Raw genomic sequence first — 22,093 nt, forward strand, 5'->3', positions numbered from 1 at the left:
ATAACTACCTGAACCGTGGCACCGAGGATGACAAAATGTTTATGGTATGTTGTTCTCTAGAGCTTGCATCAACTTAGCTTATAACCAGTCATTTGTGATTTGCCCCCCCATTGTAAAAATTGAAAATGCAATGTAATATTGCTTTAATTGCCCCTATCTTCAGATGAGATGTTATGAACTGCACCAAATTTCATGTGTATGATTAACCTGACACCCTCTGGGAGTATGCCAAGTTTTGTGGAATTTCATCCATGGGGGGCTATAAAATAAATGGATTTATGTGTACATTCAGGACTGTATACCCATCGGCCAGTAGATGGTGGTATTATCTGGAGTCTAAATCCCCCCCTGGGGATTTCAAAAACTGTTCCAAACATCTCAATCTCTGCTAGTTTTTATCCTAGAAACATATAAGTGACACCATTAGAAACCTTTAATCAACTAGTTTCCAAATACGTTTTAAAAGAGAATGGTTGCTCTGGGTGCAACAAACATGCAGGAACACACACACACACACGCATACCTACACACACACGCACCACTACATACACACATGTACATAAAACATTATACAAACACATGCACAAACACGCCCACACGCATGCACACATACACCCTTACACACACACACACACACACACACACCTACACACACACACACACACACACACACACACACACACATGCACACACACATCTTTGAGTACATTTTGTGAGACCACCGGAGCTGAGAAGTGAGTGTGTGTGTGATGTACTATAGCCTGTGTGTGTGGGTGCGTTTCTGTGTGCCCATCTGTGTGTTTGCATGTGTGTATATGTGTGTATGTGCATGTTCTGTGTGTGTTCTCTTTCTTTCTCTCTCTCTCTCTCTCTCTCTCTCTCTCTCTGTGTCTGTGTTATCTGTGTGTATTCTGTGTGTGTTCTCTCTTTCTCTCTCTCTGGGTGTGCCTGTGTGTGTGTGTGTGTGTGTGTGTGTGTGTGTGTGTGTGTGCGAGTGTGTGTTTGTGTGCGTGTGTGAGTGTGTGCCTGTGTATGTGTGTTTGTGTGTGTGTGTGTGTGTGCACACACGCGCATGTGAGTGTGTGTGTGTGTGTGTGTGTGTTATCTGATATTGGAGTGACAGTGACGGCAGAGAACACAGTGAACATATACTCAGACACATTAAACACACACACAAGCAGACACACACTCACACTAGACAGAGAAGCACTCATACACAAAAGCAAGCGCACACATGCACACACTCATTTACATACATAAAAGTTGCAGTAGGGATGGAGTAGGCGATGGAAACACAAGCGTGATTGATATTTGCGGAGAGAATGTGCAGGACTGAGCGGCGGTCATATTGTGTATCGCTTTGCGGTACATCTAGTTTTTGTCCTTTATATTGTTCATGCACAAATTGGAAGTCTACAGCTTAAACTGGCTACATCTATTGAGTACGGTTTACAGCAGACATCATTACTTGATAATGATGTTAGTACCTTACTTGGGCCGGTTGGGTTATTAGTCTTTCACAAGTAACCTAGTCATTGGTCATATCCTTACTCTTTCTCACACATCTGAGTCATAGCGCAAATAAAAATAAACAGGACTCACCTTATGCCCTATTTGTACAACAAAGTATAAAGGTAAAAAGGTGTAATCTGTTTTTGACGCTACAACAGCCATTGTTGTTCTGTAGCCTAACTGTACTGCTTCCACACACTGACACAGCAAACACCAACACACTCTTAACAATTCTAAAGTTGGCGGTTTACATTTCTACTGTAGAATGTTCAGAAAAGAAATCTTCTTCCAGACAAATTGAAAAAGCAGAATTTAGGCCCAATACTTATGTAGGACCTACATGCACTCTCTTTCGAATTGAAATATCATGGCATATACGATCATTATAGTTCTGGTATCATTAAAGAAAACAGGTTAATTACCCTAAAATATATTTTTCTGAGATGTCTATATACTCTAGATGTGATAAAAATGTGCATTGAGATATCTCCCAACTTCCTCCATATCACTATACCCTAGCTGTAATGTATTTTGCATTACATTGAAATGCATTGATTTTCAATGGACAACTATTGATTATGGGTCTAAAGTAGCTGTGTAAAGTGTATTCAGCTATCTAACCCATACATGTTCTAAAAGCCCATACTCTCTAGATGTGATATACTGTAGCAAGAGTTGGGATTTGACCCACCCACTTTCAGTCCTTTGCATCAATCTAATCCTATATTATGTAGGTGAAAAAGTGTACGACGGATACATTTTAGCCTATGTGATTCATGAAAAGCTATATAGTCCATCTAAACTATATATTTTCTAAAAGCCTATGGCATCTACATGTGATATAACATGGATTAAGACATATCCCATCATCCCACACACTTGTATACACCTATACCTACACATAGGCGTGTATTGTGAATTGTACCGGGTATGGGTATAAAAGCCAGTAAAAATACAACTAAGCTACCACTTAGAAAAGGTTATCATACCAAAACATATCTCTCAGATATAGAGGATTAAGAAAATCATTGCTAGATTTTGCCACCTTTGGTGAGCCCAAATTCTGCTCTGGCCCATGGACTGGGCCGTGAGTCTGTTTACACACAAGTGTCTTGCTGAGTTTCGGGGATGGGGCTGCGGTTGAAAGGGGAACCACATTGTTTTCATCACGGGCCTGCTCTATGAGGATCCTTCGATGAGCTTGATGATCCCTTCTCCATTTACAGTATGTCCGTGTACTCTCTCCATCCAACCATGCCCATGTTTGCTATGTTTGTTAGTTAAATATTTGCTGTTGGCAAATTTCACATTTCCACTGAATGCTGGTTATTTTAATTAGCCTAACTGCTCTCCACTGATGACTATAAAAGCTGCTTAGCTGTCCTCATCCTCACCAAATCTTCCAGAGGCTCTCAACGATCTCTTCATCTACAGGTGAGCATCACACCACCGACTTTGATGTTTCTCTCTAAGCTCTCATGTCATGTTTTTTATTTATGTTTGTGTTTCAGAATAATTAACTGCCATGAAGATTTTGCCAGTTATCTCTCTTCTCTATGCTATGTTTGCTTTGAGCATGGCTTCAGGTCAGTGGAGTTTGCCATTAAGCAATCATACTATTGCAGTTTTAGGGAATGCTTTGAAATGATTTTTTTTTTTTTTTAAATACATGGATATGAACAAGTCAATATAATTTAAAACTTAATTTAAATTCAGTTTAAAGGGTCACTGCACCCTAAAATTGGTTTTTTGAGCTGTTGATTGATTGAAAATACTCATAAGTGAACTGTGCTGTACTATTACCAGGGTTAATATTGACAAAAATCGTGTTTCTCGACAAAAGTAACATTTCGTCTGATTTTGTATTGGAGATATTGCTCTCCGCGCATACTCCAGTTTGAAACATGCCATGGCATGTTGGTCCAAAATACTATTGGAATGCTGACGTTGTCCTGCACTTCTAGTCCAACACTACGTCACCGGGTCGTTACAAATTAGGACTGAAACGCCCCAACACCTGCTACCCTGATTAGCCTACCTGTGATAAGCCATGTCTGCAGCTCTCATTCCCAGATTGACACGAAATCACCATGATTGATTGGTTGCAGCAGTGCTGCACTCCCTCTCCAAATTTCAGAACGTCTGCCCAGTTTGAAAGCCAGAAATGTGAAGTGGGTGGAGTTATGGGGTGAAGTAACTCTTTAAGCTCTACCTTAAAGGGATATTCCGCCATTTTTGGAAATACGCTCATTTTCCACCTCCCCTCGAGCAAAACAATCGATATTTACCTTGTTCCCGTTCATCCAGCCATTATGTGAGTCTGGCGATACAACTTTTAGCTTCAGCCTAGCATAGATCATTGAATTGGATTAGACCATTAGCTTCTCGCCTGCTAGCTTCATGTTTAAAAGTGACTAAGATTTCTGGTAATTTTCCCATTTAAAACTTGTCTCCTCTCAAGTTAAAAAGTGCAGTAAGACCAACTGAAAATGAAACCTGCCGTTTTTCTAGGCTGATTTGACATGGAACTACACTCTAATCTGGCGTAATAATCAAGGCAACTTGCAGACTACTGGCACTACACCTGCTTGTTGTCTATGGGGACTATTTTCAGGTGCTGCGTACGATATTACTGCGCCTATGGTACGTTTGCAAGTTGCCTTGATTATTACGCCAATAACTAAATGAGATATCCATAATTCCCTCTCTAAAATACTTTTCATCTCTTATGTCAACAAAATGAAAAGAACAAAATTTAAGCTGGCTTTGTCCAATGTTCAGATTTGATATTTTTACGTTTATGCAAATCAGCGCATATTTAATTACATCATACCTAATTTGCATATTCAAACATTAAATTTCAGAAAACTTGTAATACATTTATTTTTCATATTGATCTAAGTAATCAACTGGTGAAGTTTCATAGTGATATCTGCTTGTTAATTTTTTTACCCTATTCACCTGTAGTATATCCGCCTTATAGTCAACACATTGGACAAGAAAGGCTTAATATATGAAATTGCCCAAGAGATATCACCGGGCACCCTCTTAAATCTTAAAGAGGTACCCCTAGTCTACTAGATTCTGCAAAAAAAAAAACTTTAACCGACAAAGCCAGGTTCACCTAAATTATGGCATTTGGCTCCCGGACTATAGGATACACATCCAAAGCTAAACTTCAGTGACGTCACAATGCAAAGTCATAGAAAATGAGTGTTTCAGAACAGCTTCCTGGTTTCCGGGAGGTCTGTTTATAGGATAGTATATTGCCAGGAGTCCTGTTTATGATAGCCAGATAAGAGGCGTGTACCTTTGTGCCTTTAAACAATCAGAAACGTCCTCCTGCTCAGTACTTCTTGCAATGCAGGGACAGACATTCATCGGGCTCATCGGTATGTTGCCTGTGCACAACCAATATTTGGAAGTGCGTGGGTTTCAGATGTACTTACAGACAAATAGTGGAATTCACTTGCCCCATGTCAATGCATTATGGCTGTATCATTTACTTACTTGTTGGATTGTTTGTTATTTTTCAACATGTAAACAAAAAAGTAACTTTCAATGTGTTTTTTTTCCAGCACTCATTGTCCTGAACCATAATGGTAAGGCATGGTATTTGTGTTATTATTGATTATTATTTTATGTTTTTGATATTATGTTATTCTTTCATTTAAAAGATTCAGTATGTATAGCTGTCTCTCATTACTTGTTCTTGTTTTAAGGTATAGAGGCCAAGAGGTATTCAGTATGTGAGGGCCAGACGGGGCACCTCTCCTGTGGTATGTATACAACACATCACATAATAGAAAAAAAATCCACTTCTATTTCCATTGGTTGCAGATTACATTTAGTCAGATGTGGTCATCCAAAGTAACTTGTGCTCATACATTCGAACACTGGTGTTCCAGGGAAATCGACCCTATTAGTTCAGATGCTTCAAGAATCATGTTTCTGGAAAAGGAACTTCCTGTAGTTTTGTAACTGGGGGTGATTGCACAGGGTGGGGTTCCATCAAGGTGATCTCAGCCAGCTATGGACGCAGCAACAGAGACACCTGCAGCAGTGGACGCCCGTCAAGCCAGCTTTCCAACACCCAATGCCACCAGCACCAGTCTCTACGCATTATGTCAGACAGGTAGGAGGATGCAGACCTTAAAACACATAAAACACATACACATACTGTTTACATTTGTACATTATATTATTTGTACATTATATATAGGCCTATATACAGTATATAGGCTATACAGTATATATACAGAGAGATATAGATATAATGTCAGCTTGACCCTTGACAGAACAACCCCCAGCTCCTCAGCCGATGGCCATGTTCCGCCGCAACATCCACAACCTGTCTCCAACCCACTTCTCCTCTGTGGTCGCCTCCGATACACATTAATGTACACACAATAATATACTAAAACTCTTCTTTTCAATAGGTGCAATGGCATGTCAAGTTGTGCTGTACCTGTGACCAACATGGTGTTCTCTGATCCCTGTGTTCGGACATATAAATATCTGGATGTATCTTTTGTATGCGACCCAGTCAGTAAGTGTCACTATATTTGGAAAAAACGTTCAAATGCAGGTATAATGACCCCCTATACTGTTATACTAAATATACTCTCTTTTGATCTTCAGAAAGAAGTGTCACATGTGAACACATGCAAAATGTTATCAGCTGCGGTAAATCTTAACACTTTTACATCATCAACACCTACTGTACATGCAAACAAGTCATGCACACAGCACAACTGCACATCACAAATGTAACGTCTGTAATAACATGCTGGATTACATATACAGAGGTCACTTATATCACAATAACACTGATATCCGTGTACACAATTAATTATTTTCTAAAGGATCACTGACTTTTTCTGTACCCATAATTGTATCTCAATTCTTATTGATCTCAAGAGGAGGGAAGCCTGATCATTCATCACGCCAACTATGGAAGGAGAGAAATCTTGACCTGCCCCCATAGATATGCAAAGACCTCCCACTGTTATCACTCTCAAACAGACAACCTACGCTCCAGGTAAGAGTCTTTCAATTCAAACTGACAAATAGTCACATCGGTCAAAGACAAGGCTATTGCTTTGGCTCAACTGGTAGAGAAAGTTGTTAACAACACAAGGGACAGTTGATATGGAGAATAGCGTTAGTTCAGGCAGGCCACAGAGTCATGGGCAGCCTCTTGGAGTCTGCCAGTAACTTGGCAAACTACTCAGTTAACTGTCCATCTGTCAGTTGATCAGCTGATGATTACTTGTTCTTACACATTATATTATATTAGATTCAACTTTATTGTCATTGTACAGAGTACAAGTATAGAGACAACAAAATGCAGTTTGCATTTAACCAAAAGTGCCAAAGAATCAAAATAGTTCAATGTGAAATAGACAGGTCGTGTAGTATAAACAGCACATCCCGTGTAGACAGTAGGCTATAGATACGATTTACAGTGATATAAATATAAATATGTGCAGATTATTAGCACTGACCTTATACCAGCAGAATACTACAGATACATGCAGTATGAACAATGTATGAATAACATGTACAGATATGTGCTGTGTTTTAGCAGTAACTTTATTAAAGTAGTAAACACAAAGCAGTAAAAACGGAATAAATATGAATATTCAGTATGAACAGTATACAGATACTGTAAGTGCAGTATGACCAGCATAAAGAGCAGTATAACATGGCTATGTGTAAGCATCAGAGGAGGCTCGTCCATTGAGGAAAGGGAGGACAATCCTAGCCTGGTCCTAACCATCCCATAATACTACCATTTCATTTCGTATTATGGTCTGGAACAGAGAATGTCTAATAAGGGGAGAACTGCCACTGTCGTTATACTTCCGGTTTTGAAATGGTTGCAGTTCCATGCTGGTTCCATTAGAGGCGCTACATTTGGAGTGCAGAATGCATGGCGGTCTATGGAGCAATACCCCTCAAAATCCGCTTTTCTCAAAATATATTTTTTTGTCAATGAATTTGAATGTTGTTTTCGAAAGGGGATGCAAAGAAATTACGTATTGCGTGGTGTTTGATTTTTTAGAGTCACTTGTTTGCTTTGAAACGTCTTTTAAAATGTAAATGACGTCATACACTCAAGCTTCATTAGCAGAATGCTAGCGTGGTATGGGCAACAACAACTCAACCTGTAAGAAATCGGAAGGACATAAGTACTCGTTCATTCAACTTTTGACCTATAACCTATGTTGAACTTGCAAAAACTACAATCAAATCTGAGATCTCTCAACGACAATTGGGTGAAAGAGCCAACTTTAGCCGTCTAGCTCCATAGGCTCCCATTCATTCTGCACTCAGGCGACCGCCCCCAGTGGAATTTTGGTGGAACTGCAACCAAAAGTCGTTACAATGGGACTTAATAGCGAGTGGCAAGGCTCTCCGTAGACGGGCTCTGGTCTGGAATTTCTTTGCTCTGAAGCGCTTGCAGGAAGCGGGAAGTAACGCCCAGTTCTGGTTTGAATTGATTGGACAGCTCTCACCCAATCGGCGATAGTTACTCATAACAACATAGCGCAGGCGTTTAACGTCATCGTCACGAGCGCCCTCCCCCTTTCGCCCCCACCAACCCGTCTCTTCGTTTATTGGCTGCTTTCTGGAGGGGGGGCGTTCTGTTACAATTCTACCGAGCAGAATGCTCCACAGAGGAGCACGGCCAGACTCGTAGTGGAGGCAATCCTTGGCCGGAAGTACGTGGATGGCTCGCGAGGCTAGGACAATCCTCCCTAAACTTTTCAGGGAAATTAAAATAATAAAATATACATATATTTAACCAACTTCCTAACTAAAACAACATAGAACTAATTGCTTTTCAAACGCAATGTTACTGAAATTAGTCAAATTTGTAAAAGCTATACCTATCGCAATTGAAAATTACTGCACGGAGGATCTTCCTCCTCAAGACCCCCATTAGCGCCCATTATAAACTCTCCAGACCCCCGCGGCTCGTGGATACAAAAGCCATCGATATCTCAAAGTTGCGACACTACCGTTGACTCCCGTGAACAAACAATGACGGCACATCCGGGAACTATTCCATTGAGAATGAATGAATATAATACGACTTTTCTACATGACTTATAGTCGTGTGCATAATAATGCATTTTCATTGAGTAATGTATATGTATCTGGAAATGCAGTTTATAGTAATTTTCATCGAGTATTCACCGTAAATATTAATGCGATCGCTGCTGTCAATCCCGTAGTAAACCAGGGACCGAGGGAACTACTGAGTCTACCCACTAACCACGTGACCGCTCTAATCTGGCTTTAACATGGAAGTCAACGGCTGTCGCAATTTTGAGATATCGATGGCTTTGGTGGATACCATTCAAGTGAATGGCCGAAGGGAGGAAGATCCTCCGCGGAAGTGCCTCCGTCAATGAACCAATCAGTGGAGCTCATGCTGCTAATATCCAATCAGAAATGCAGGACAACTACACATCAGTTGGCATGCTGCAGGACAGTCGAGCATGTGGATCGAAAATGAACTTAATTAACTTAATCACTTCAGTTGCTTAGTTGTTAATAAATCAAACGTTTGATTGAGCATCCAACTTTGTGTCACTCACTGGACTTACAAACAGGGTCAGAACGGCAGAAAGACGTATAAGAAACTCCAATAGCAAGCAGCTAGCTAGGGTAAGTCTGTCAGTTAACTTAGCAAAGGAGAGAGCAATGAAAATAGATGTTGCTTGCCTCGTAGCCTACCTAGCAAATGAATGAACGTCTGAATGAAGACATTTCTGTAACTATTTAGGTCTAATTTAGTTGAAAACGAATTTAAGCTAATTTTAACAAGATTAACTAGCCAGGTTGAATCGTGGCCTTCACTAGCTGAACGTCATGTTGCCGTTTTGCACACTATCAAGCTTTCATGATAACGTGAGCCTCCATGAGCATATTAGAGGCTGTTGGCTAGGGCTACTTGAATATTTTTTAGCCTAGCCTAAATGTCTCTGTCTGTGTTATTGTTTTGGGTTAGATCATGATTGTGCAACTGGTTTGGGGGCATCAAAGTGGAGCCAGAATACTTTGCTTTAGAAGTTTGACACTTCTACACAGCTGCTCATAATTCACGTTATCAATCGGCTGAAAACTATAAGAAATGTCAAAATAAAAGTCCTTGCACATTTTCAGTGCATGAATTATGTCTTGCAGTAAAGGGGTATAAAACAGTACAGGATACTAAAAGTATACTAACAAGCTGGGGTACAAATAATTTTATTTATTAATTCCAATTTACTTACTTTGGCATTAAATCATATCCATAACCCCCCCCCCCCCCCCCCCCCCCCACGCACACACCTTCCTCCGTTAATTCTGAAACCACCAGCCGCCACTGGTAAGCATAATTGCAGTAGGTACATAAATATAAAGTTGTTGTCACTGATGCCTGCCCTGCTCTGTATCCTATGGGGGATTTATCTCGCTGTCTTTCCATGTGTACACTCCTCCCCGAACAGAGCCAAATGTAGGCCTACCCTCATGCACATAGCAATACAACTATTTTGACAAAGTGGTCCTGACTGATATACATGTCATTTGGGATAGACAGACTATCAAACTAGTTCAAATCAAGTCTGTATTTCTGTACATCATGATCAGTTGCTTTGGATAATATGATCTGCTCAGTAACTACATACATGCAAAGACTACAAATATGATCATTTCTGTTCTATCTGTACAGGTGCAATGGGAAGGAATCATGTCAATTACATGCTTCAAATGCTGTCTTCTCTGATCCCTGCCCCGGTGTCTATAAGTACTTGGAAGTGACATACAGCTGCACACTCTCAGAAATGGAAGTACCAGTGTGTACCTAAAACGGTACAAATGCTTGTCGCTGGGGCAGTACCCTTTTGAAGTACAATAATGTACCCCTAATGCAGGTACCGTTTGGTACCCTAGCCATTTGTACCCATCAAGGTACACTTGTGTACCTGCAATGACCGAAATGTACCTGTGTATGTCATTACAGCATAGCAGCCTTAAAAGGTACTAATCTGTACTTTAAGGGTACAACCCCAGTGAAAATTTAAGGTGGTATAATTGAAATGTATTCACACAACCAATAAGTAAATTAAAATGTTTATTCTGAGAGAAAAATCACTTTGTGATATTACACACAATACTCCACATGAATACAGGTACATAAAAGTTAACACATTCATATCAAAACATCAAAGTATCTTACATTAATCAATATGCATATTAACGTAAAACATGTTGTAACTCTTTATGTAAGTGTAAATATAAAACAGTTTGATCTCCAATATTTTGCTTCCACATTGTGTTTATATGCAGAGGGAAAAAAATGATTAACTTGCACCATAGGTGATCAACATTAATAACCTTGATCTATATCAGGGGTGGCCAACCAGTCTAGCATGAAGAGCCAAAAAAAAATCCACGAAAGTCAAAAGAGCCGCACAACAAAAAAGGCGTCCACACTACAACAGCACAACATTAGGCCTACAGTTATAGCTCCTTTGTTTTTCATTTAAAATAAGACACTTGGCAGATGCTCAATGATCATTGATAAATGATCATTGGAAAATGAAAAAAGATCAGACACACATCAAATCCCCCCTCACTGAATGACTTATAGGCATGAGCAATGCTCCAACACCTGATAATGCAATGTCAAGTGTTCAGTTAACTTTTAAAAAGAAAATAAACAAAAAGAAAACGAGTGACTGACGTCTATAGCCATTACCAGCCTACTTGCAAAAGTATGTAGGAAATGTTCAGGTTTGAAGCTTTATGAATCCGTGGCATACCAAGTACCAAACTAATGTGTAGGCTAGAAACATATCACCTCCGCAAATGAGGTTATGTTTTCATCGGGGTTTGTCTGTTTGTTGCAAGATGTTAAGCGGACGCGCGAGATGTTAAGCAGGATGCGCGAGGAGGAGTTTTGCGATCTCAGAGTGCTTTTGTTTTGATTACTTTGACATATTAACCAGAGGGGTTATGCTACAAAACGATAAATGGTCCTTTTCAATGGCACGTGTTCCTTCTACTTACGATTAGCTTCAGGGTATTCCTGATTGCAACAGTAGCATTAAACCTGGCTGAAGAATAAACACGTCTGCTTCGTTTTGGCCAATTCCTATCCATATCATGACGGTAAAATTATTGTTAACTATTAATAATTACTTTTGGCAATAGGCTACTATCAAATTCTGAAATTATTTTTTATTTACCGGAAATAAAGGCTATTTCAAAAGGAAAACGTTTATGTCCGAGGAGAGGTGAGAACATCAGTTGAGCAGCAGTGAGCCGCACGAGAGGAGGCAAAGAGCCGCATGTGGCTCGCGAGCCGCGGGTTGGCCACCGCTGATCTATATTATACCAATATTTGAGTTAACCACTTCACACAAAAAAACCTTGCATGCTTTTAAGTTCATGTTAATACTAACATATGAGATGAAAATGTAGTATCTGCTTACCGTCACCATTACAAATGCATTAAAATGTTACAAGAGAAAAGCTCCCAGCACTATCGCATCTTGTGCTTGTCACTTAAGGGTTTTACAAAACTAACATTGTCCTTGCAGTAACTTTGCAGTTGCTATAATCTTAGAATTCTCATGTTTGGATTCACAGTGCATACACTAATTGAGTAAAAGATACGCGTCTTGAAGTGTGATACAATGAGTCACAATGACATCATTGAGTAGTATCTCAGAAAACAATGTGAAAGCCTAAGCAAATATTAGCAAGCCTATAAACATATACAATATAAACACACTCCAATCCTTCCATTTGGGTAGCCATTAAAAAGCCAAGAGTCTCAAAAGGCACTTAAGTTCAATATCAAAAACTGGCAGAAATCCAACAAATTCTTCAGGAGGACTTCGACTGGAACCTTACTTGATCTACAGGACGTTGACATATTTTCAAGCAGTGGTATCACCAATGACAGCAGGGGTTGTACGTCTGTTGGAAGCAAAATGTAAACACAAACCTCAGAATTAGATATTTTCAACCACACAAATAAATAGCCTCAGACAGATTGTGTAAAATACACATGTATGCAACTACAGTATGTCAATCCACTCACCTGGCATAGATCATTGCTAAGTCATTGCAAGTTCCGTGGACTGTCTGACTCTCCCAAAACTTCTCCATACATCCTTTTCACCTTATATTCATAAAGCTGCCCGCTCCGCTATGCGTTTGAGAGAGAAATGGCATATGCAATACATTAATATAAATAAAAAAAAATGACACCATGAAACAGCACAAGATGACCCTAAGCAATAATTTCTCCTGGACAAACTGAACAATCTAAAAATTGTCTGTATTATTTTCATTTCTATGTGTATTTAACATCAATAAGAAAAATACTATCAATACACTAAGAAAAACGACCAAGTTGTGTTACTTACGTAGCCATTCCTTCAGTAAAAGCAGAGCCATAGTTTTCTCTATCACTCTGAGTAGAGGTACTTCCACACGCCAACATTATGCCTTGGTGGTTATCTGTGTGAGAGGGATTAACGTTAGCAGCTAGCAGAACGTTCATAAGGTTCATATGGTTCATAAGGTTAGGTTACTAGCGAGTGCTAATGTTAGCCTTTAAGCCAATTTGACTCAACAGTATTCACTAACTTCACATTAAAATGGGAAACAGTGATAAAACACACACAAAATACCTTTCCTTAACATCTATCATGATAGTCATGCATTACCGAGGGCGTTTGAACACCGTTTAAAAATATTCATAGCTAACATCTATAGGCTACGTTGCTAGCGAATGCTAATGTCAGCCTATATTATGCCAACAATTTGACTCAGTTTACAGTATTCAATATTTACAAACCCGAATTTCGATAAATTGCAACTATACCTTACCTCATGCATTACTGAAGGCGTTTGAACACCGTTTCAAAATATCTGAATATAGCTAACATGACATGGGCTACGTAGCTAGCGAATGCTAATATGTTAGCCTTTAAGTGAACAATTTGATTCCGTTAACAGTATTCAACATTTACAAACTGAATTTCGATAAATTGCAACTACATCTTACCTCTGAATAGCGTTGCCTGCTGTTCCATAAAGATTATGCCAGCACCACAGCACGTTTCCCCACACCAAGCTCCTCTGCTGAAAACTGCTCCTCCATTACTTTGAGTGAGACGAAAAAATAACGGTTGCTCCCGAATGAATCTCCTCCCCTATCAACTTCTGAGTGACAGTCCATGGGCTTTTTGTACCCATAGGTACAATATGGTCCCTTGGTGAAAAGGTACATTATTTATGTACCCAATACAAGTACGGTGTTCATTTTAGGACATCCTCAGACTCAGGTGTCAGACTCAGAAAAACCTCTGTCATCCTCAGACAAAACTGTGTCAGCGTCAGAAAAACCTCTCTCATCGTCAGACAAAACTTTCTCAGCGTCGGAAAAAACTTTGTCATTCTCAGACAAAACCGTGTCAGAAAAACCTCTCTCATCGTCAGACAAAACTTTCTCAGCGTCGGAAAAAACTTTGTCATTCTCCGACAAAACCGTGTCAGAAAAACCTCTCTCATCCTCAGACAAAACTTTCTCAGCGTCAGAAAAAACTCTCTCATCCTCAGACAAAACTGACAAAACATACAAACATAATTGAGATTACAGTATTTCTGTCTAAAATCATGCATGATAGGCCTACCAATGAATCATTCCATAGGGCACGGAATGAATAATTTAATTAGTCTGTGAACCGAGCTAACTAGCTAGCGGACGCTAGCTTAAAAAGCAATGGAAGTGAATGGCAGTAACCATGACAAATAGCTATGCGCTGCCAGGTCACTAACAGTTGAAAGACTCCGCTTAAACTGTATACCGTTGCAAGTTCACTTGAGTATAAACTACCCACTTTACCTAATATCACTAATGTTATTCAGGTAGTTGTCATTTCAAAGAATGACACAGCTCCGTTTAAAATGTTACCTTAGATAGGCGGCTAGCTAGCTAGCCAGCAACCAGACAGTAACCAACAGCAGCATGGTCTGATATTAAGTTATTTTCTTAACAAATCCATACACTAAAAAATACACTATTAGGCTTGAAATGATCGGGAAAATTTACAGATTATGACAAAATATTCCAAAATACCGTCAACAAATCCAGAAAGCCATAATGACCAATTTATTGATAACATTCCACAAGTATCCCATTGATATTAATGCAGCGAGGGCGTACTCCCCTTGAGGGGCTAGCAGCTAGCTGTCTGGTTGCTGGCTAGCTAGCTAGCCGCCTAGCTAGGTAACATTTTAAACGGAGCTGTGTCATTTCTTTGAAATGACAACTACCTGAATAAGATTAGTGACATTAGTTTAAGTGGGTAGTTTATACTCAAGTGAACTTGCAACGGTATACAGTTTAAGCGGAGTCTTTCAACTGTTAGTGACCTGGCAGCGCATAGCTATTTGTCATGGTTATTGCCATTCACTTCCATTGCTTTTTAAGCTAGCGTCCGCTAGCTAGTTAGCTCGGTTCACAGACTAATTAAATTATTCATTCCGTGCCCTATGGAATGATTCATTGGTAGGCCTATCATGCATGATTTTAGACAGAAATACTGTAATCTCAATTATGTTTGTATGTTTTGTCAGTTTTGTCTGAGGATGAGAGAGTTTTTTCTGACGCTGAGAAAGTTTTGTCTGAGGATGAGAGAGGTTTTTCTGACACGGTTTTGTCGGAGAATGACAAAGTTTTTTCCGACGCTGAGAAAGTTTTGAGAGGGGCTTAAATGATTAATCGACATGTGACACGTGCCAGTGGCATGTAAAATACATGTCACTGGATCATCGACATGTGCCACGTTCTAATGACATGTCACTGGCATCGGCATTTGACATGCCACTTCGGCATGCCCAGAGCGGTAGATTCAAGGAAACAATGGCGGACGTTTTCCAGGCTACTTCCATTTACTTCCAACTTTATCAGCGGTAAGTAAACAAAAGCACGAAGATTTTTTTATTCTTCTTATATATATTTTATATATCAACTGTGCCAGTATATACTGGTAGTGTTATTTGAGTTGTTTGTGCTGCTCGTTTAACTGTTATTTTGTATCTTAGTTGTGACCGAAATTTCAGAGCCATAACGTTACGTTAGCCTACAAAGCTAACCTTAGACGTGGAGGGAGGCTATCTTAAATGTTCCTATGTCAATAAGGAACGTCAGACAAATCACACTTAGTTAGAGCAACTTTAGATAATATATGGGGTTATCAAGGAGTTTGTATGAAATGTATAATCCTATTTACTGAACCTGATGGCGTTAGCTAATGTTAGCTAGTCAGCTAACGCACATTCGAAATGCAATGAGGGGGGAACCCAGTGGCGGTTCTAGACTGAATTACTCCCCAGGCGAGATCCTCCACGAGCGCCCCCATGAGTGTTTTTTGACGCACTTTGCGTCAGTCGGGCTCATAGGGTTAAGCGCTCGTGCCGCCCCATACAAGATGCCGCCCCGGGCGACCGCCCGGTTCGCCCGTACCTAAAACCGCCACTGGGGGAACCGTAACGTGATCTTAATCCATGCAATACATGGATTATCTTAATACATGCAATTCAGCATCAGATGTGCTCGTTATCAACGAGTTTGTGATTAAGTTATTGTTCTTCAGGTGAACAGTGGAACTAATCAATGGGATGACATTTGCTTTATACCTGATGTAGCTTGTTAGCTTGCTAGATGGAAAGTTTCATGGCACTAGTGAACCTGAAGCTGAACTTGTGATCTGAACATGACATGAACTTAATTCACAACGGAAATTTCTGTTATGAACTTCAGGCCAGGGAAGCTGTAGAAGCACAATCTGTACTGTAGGTAGGCAACACTTGCGTGTCCAGTCCTGTCCTGTGCCACTACCACTGTTCCAACTCGGGACAGTGAGACGAGAGCGTGGGATAGGGGCGCGTGTACAGTGCAGTACTACTTTTTGCTTCAACTGCTGTTGATGTCAGGTCAGGTGGCAGTCAATTTATTCCACATTGAATGTACACTGAGGTATATATCACCACAGTAGGTCGATGTATTTGATGGAGTTATTTTGATTGCAATGATTATCTTGCAGATGCTTGATGCTGAAAGTGACGTGACAAGAGGACATTGCCTTTCATTAGGTAAGTGGTCCTTCTATGTTTCTTTCTTTCTTTTTTTTACCTTGTATTGATAACTGATGTGATGTGGTGTGTCAGGTTAATGATGCTCTAAGGACAGAATTTGGTCCATCCATAGAATAAGAACAATGTTTGCAATGATGTAGTCTAGTTAGCTGTAGTGGGTATGCTTTGATGTAGCTTGTTAGCTGTAGTTGGTATACTGTAATCTACCCCAAATGTTAATATTTTAAGTGGGTAGAGATGGTAATGCTTTTAAATGGGTATATCATCTCTCTCTGTAGCAGTGCCACTGCATTGGTTGACACCATAAGGGAATCGGTCGTCCTTGCCCGGAACAACTGCTCCACTTTGCTGATGATATTGAAGGCCTGCGATGGACGGTAAAGGGTACCCCTCTTGAACTTCTTCAGTTGTAGCAGTACACTACATTTACTGTTAGCACAGTCATTGCTATTGTATGTAACAGCATGCTGGCATTCCCCACAAAGTGAGTTACTGATTACTCTCAGTATTGTTCTCATTACAATAAGAAAAGTCTCTCCTTGTGTTGGTGAATGCAATGGCTAAAGTTCAATGATTTCTTATAGCCTGTCAGCAAATATCCTCAAAATAACTCAGAGATATTGTTGGGAATCACATTGTTAGTGTTGTTATTGTTATAGTCCATGTGTGGATGTAAGGTGTGGCACCCCCAACCAAACTTGAAGGGGTCAGCCGTGTATGGGTATGTAAAACTCTTGCTGGCCTTTTGCTTTGGTTTATGCTAATAACTTGATGTGGCATCTCTGAATGTGTTGTACCACACTGACTTTTACCTGCTCTCTCCATTTTCCACTGTGCCTGTACTTGCCTAGGACCAAGGATGCAGAGGACAAGAAGGGTGTGTAGTATGTAGTATGTGTAGTTTATGGTTTAGGTCCAAATGAAGGGACCCTCCAACATCTCCAACACCTCCTGTCACACCTCTAGCCAAATGTGCTACATCTTCCTAAGTTAACCTTCTTGTAGGTGCGCATAGTGTATACAGCATCCCTTGCACATTGAGTCTTTGGTTGTTGACACACAGTTGTTGTTCAGACTTGGGAATCTGAAATGTTTTTCAGAATGTCTTTACAAATCTAAATGGGTCTAAGCCCTCCTTGTTATGTTGCAGTCTCACCGCATCTCCCCCTCGGCCTTTTTTGTGTTTGTTCCTGTTCTTGTTGTTGTTAAAACACACTTGTTCCACATATTGAAAATGTAATATTCATTCAAATTAGCCAAGGCTATAAATGCTATGATGCTTTCTGTTGGGTTGTGCACAGCCCACATGATATGTATCTGTCCCTATCAAATAAACCATAAACAAACAAACAAACAATAAACAAATGTAGTGAAAACCCAAAATGTATCATCCTTTCTATATCCTACTGTTAAGTGCTTTCTTGAAACAGTTGATTGAGTTACACGTGTGTTATCGAAACAGTGGGTGTCCTGAACAAACTGTTGAACAAACAAACTTTTAATATTTCGGCCGTTATTGATTGTTATTTCTTTATGTATTTTTGACATGTTTATGGCTAGTCTTAACATTTTAGTCAACTAAAGCTGTGTAGTGGCCATTAGGCCTTCTTCAAAAGAAACTAATTAATAGATTGAATGCATTGATCTAACTTACTTTTAACGTATTAGCGGTTACTGGTTGCCATTCATATATTTGCTAGATGTTTATGGCTTAGGCCTACTCTTAAAATTGTGAAGGCTGTGTGGTAGGCCTATATATTTAGAGTGGCCACCTTCATCTCCTCAAAAGAGCTGCAGAGGACACTGAACATCTCAAATACCTACGGTAACATAGTTGTCGAAATGTATGTGTGTTTTTTTTAATCTTATTAATTATACAAGTCATACAGACATGAAAATTGCGGAGCCCAATAATGTACGTGATGTAAGTAGCCTAGGTTAAGCGGCAATGTTAGAACTAGCCTACCAAAGAAGAATGGGCTACTATATTTCAGAACGATGTTTGTAGAGCAATTAAACTTGCAATATGTCATGGACACTAATGTAAACATGCTAACCCACGTCATAGCACTTAAAATTGAACTCGTATTTGGTTTGTTTCGATGTTTCCCGCGTGTGACATGCCGTTACATGTCATTGGAACATGCCACATGTCGATTGATCCAGTGACATGTCTTTTACATGCCACTGGCACGTGTCACATGTCGATTAATCATCTAAGCCCTACTGAAAGTTTTGTCTGACGATGAGAGAGGTTTTTCTGACACGGTTTTGTCTGAGAATGACAAAGTTTTTTCCGACGCTGAGAAAGTTTTGTCTGACGATGAGAGAGGTTTTTCTGACACGGTTTTGTCTGAGAATGACAGAGATTTTTCCGACGCTGAGAAAGTTTTGTCTGAGGATGAGAGAGGTTTTTCTGACACGGTTGTCTGAGGATGACAGAGTTTTTTTTGACGCTGAGAAAGTTTTGTCTGAGGATGAGAGAGGTTTTTCTGACAGAGGTTTTTCTGACGCAATTTTGTCTGAGGATGAGAGAGGTTTTTCTGACGCTGACACAGTTTTGTCTGAGGATGACAAGGTTTTTCTGACGCTGAGGCAGTTTTGTCTGAAGATGACGGTAGTTTTCCTGAGTCTGACACCTGAGTCTGAGGATGACAAGGTTTTTTCTGACGCTGACACAGTTTTGCCTGAAGATGACAGAGGTTTTTCTGACGCTGAGGCAGTTTTGTCTGAGGATGACGGATGTTTTTCTGAGTCTGACAACTGAGTCTGAGGATGTCCTAAAATGTACACCGTATACAAGGTACAGGGTCAAAATTGTACTTGAAAGAACGAAAATGTACCCCAACAGTACCCCTATTTTTGAGAGTGCATGGCACCGTGTGAGTAGGCTACGCTGCACTAACACAGGCATTTTACCTCTGTGGCCCACTAGTGGTCTATGAAGGCATAGCAGGTTTGTGTTGATCTGATCTAGGTCCCATGTTTACATTCTTCTTTTTTTCACAGATAGAGTGGATCACCTTCACTGAAGGCCACACACTGCTGTAGACCAGCAAAGAGCCTAATGAGAGCTATCCAAGGCACATCCAGGACTCTATGAAACACAATGTATAATACACAAATTTAGGACTTTGGTGGATTTCACAAGTGTTATCTATTGTGTAGTTATTTATCACAGTGAAAATAGACAAATGTGTAATAAATAAATGTATGTAGTCTATATTGCAAAATGTACAAAATAGCTCTAAAACAGTTGTTACAAATGACAAACTTACTACAGAATACATTAAGTTTGTTCTCGTTTGTATTGATCTGCATGGTAATGTTTGTACTGTATGTCTAAATCAGCACTGATCCTTTCCAACTTCTAAATGGAATAAATTAATCTGAATAAATGGATTTAATCGTACAAAATCATACAATCTGACAAATAAATATTAAATCTGAAAATATTGAATCTGACAAATAAATATTAAACAGATATTTTATATAAACTGTATACATGTCTCACAGTAAAAAGGATGGCAATGGCAGATTTTATATGCAAACAAATACAAAAATGACCCAGAAAATACACCCAGAAATAACCCAGGAACATAATGTCAAAAATGCCCCCCCATGATGCCGCCAATCAGGAAATGACTAGATTGTGTAGATATCCCCTGGAGTTAGAATGCAAACCTGGCTTTCTTGTAATACCGTGTTGCACCACATGTAGCCGTAGCTGTATGTCACAGTTTGCTGGGCCCTTCCCATAGCACAGTATGCATACTTAAAATACTTCTGTCCAGGGAATGTGCTTTAAGTCCTTCCACAAATCTACTTGCATATTTATAGTCTAATGTAATTATAATAAACTAATTTTGCATGTATCAACCTATATTGCACGCACACTAATGTGCTTACTGCTTCTCCTGATGTATATGAGCTCATCTATGTACTCAGCTAGCTCATAGCAAAAAGCCCCCTTGTTGAGCCATGTTTTTTCTTGACCTTGTTGCCTTGTGTTTGATCTAGGCGGTCAAGTTAAAAATGTGAATTCATTGAGACACATTCATATGTTATGGCACTTTATAAATAAAATGCAATTGAATGTGAAAGGGAACACTAGTGTGAAATATTGACTTGATCTCAAAGTCTTTTATTCATCAAAGATCCGGTAACATGTATTCACAAAGCCAACATGTTTAAGCTATCACAAGGATGTTTTATGGCTTTATGACTCTGATAGAGATACAGAAACACATTGAGATAAATAAACTTGCTAGTGAATTATTTTATGCATAAGAAAACCAAATGTCCTCAGTTGGCTTTTTTGGGGGGTCTATTTATGTAATTTCAGAATCACTCCTAACTCCTGCATGCGCCAACACTGTCAAACATCCTAGGCCTACTCTCAATGCATTATGTCTGGTATTTGAAACTGCTTTCTCTAATTGAGCGCGTTTGGCCCTTCTCGGCCACCGTATAATCTTCATGAAAACCTGACATTCACTTTCACCACTGAGGGTTATCCCTCTGCATCTCTGTATCTCTTCATAATTCTCACTGATGATAAATGTGGGACTCTGGGCCATGGGTTATGGAAAAGATCCGGAACTCCCAATTCAAGTAAAGATTTTATTAGGAAGTGACAGGATTTATATACACTCACTCAAAACACACCACTAATGCATTAATTCCATTTGAGGTAACACTAATGACTATGTCAAAGTTCATCGTCAAAGTCCTGCTATGTATGCAAAAACAACAATGGCTACAATTGTAAGCTCACAAGGAAGCCAGCCACCAAAATAAAGGACCTTCAGAGCTTTATAGCTCTGGCAGAGATAAAGAAAACATTTGGATTTCAGGAAGTCGGTTATTAAGGTGGAGATAGGATTTCAGTTTAAGCCCAAGAGTTCAGTTTATGGCAGTTTGATCTATACAATGCTGATACCTTGCCTATTTAAACAAACACGAAACTTCCTCTTGCGAAGTTCTTTTCTCAATGCAGAGGTAGACTCTCACCGGGCTTATTGGTATGTACTGTAGCCTACATGCAATACCTTGGAATTGCTCTAGGTTGAAAATGTAGCCTACTACTAATGGATAATCTAAATTAGGCTACTGGCATAACTGTTTGTTAAAGGAATAGTTCGGTATTTTACACTTCAAGCCCGTTTTCTGTATGAAAACAAGTCAAATCTCGACGATTGGCTTTAACATTGCTCGCTTTGTGCATGGACTATTCCTTAAAACACCCCTAAATGTTCGTTTTTAAAAATGTGCAGCTCGTTTAGCAGCGAAATAGCTTCTGTCATCTTTTATCAGGCATTTTCGAAATCCCGGAAGTACTTTTTCAGATACCTCACAACCGTGTGTGCCTGATATAACACAACAGAATTTGAATTTCACCGCAAAA

General features: G+C 39.7%; 1 protein-coding gene and 1 long non-coding RNA gene across 3 annotated transcripts; one reads left to right on the forward strand and one right to left on the reverse strand.

Moving 5' to 3' along the window:
• Nucleotides 1-2,911: 2,911 nt before the first annotated feature.
• LOC134087060 (L-rhamnose-binding lectin CSL3) lies at nt 2,912-20,119 on the forward strand. Of its 2 annotated transcripts, XM_062540264.1 has the most exons (10): nt 2,920-2,946; nt 3,024-3,098; nt 5,091-5,114; nt 5,235-5,291; nt 5,512-5,647; nt 5,952-6,061; nt 6,154-6,198; nt 6,433-6,553; nt 10,241-10,380; nt 19,696-20,119. In XM_062540264.1, exons 2-9 carry the CDS (start codon nt 3,038-3,040, stop codon nt 10,374-10,376), a joined length of 690 nt encoding a protein of 229 aa, XP_062396248.1. In that variant the 5' UTR covers nt 2,920-2,946; nt 3,024-3,037; the 3' UTR covers nt 10,377-10,380; nt 19,696-20,119. The 2 variants fall into 2 exon arrangements, with proteins under 2 accessions (XP_062396247.1, XP_062396248.1); XM_062540263.1 differs by lacking the exon at nt 19,696-20,119 and having other exon boundaries at nt 2,912-2,946; nt 10,241-10,828.
• On the reverse strand, nt 12,364-13,022 carry LOC134088156 (uncharacterized). Its single transcript, XR_009939901.1, has 3 exons — nt 12,948-13,022; nt 12,620-12,727; nt 12,364-12,495 (listed from the first exon to the last, which is right to left on the reverse strand). It is a non-coding gene; the product is annotated as an uncharacterized LOC134088156 (long non-coding RNA).
• Nucleotides 20,120-22,093: the final 1,974 nt, after the last annotated feature.

This window comes from Sardina pilchardus, chromosome 7 (assembly GCF_963854185.1).
Source record: "Sardina pilchardus chromosome 7, fSarPil1.1, whole genome shotgun sequence".
Lineage (NCBI taxonomy): Eukaryota > Metazoa > Chordata > Actinopteri > Clupeiformes > Clupeidae > Sardina > Sardina pilchardus.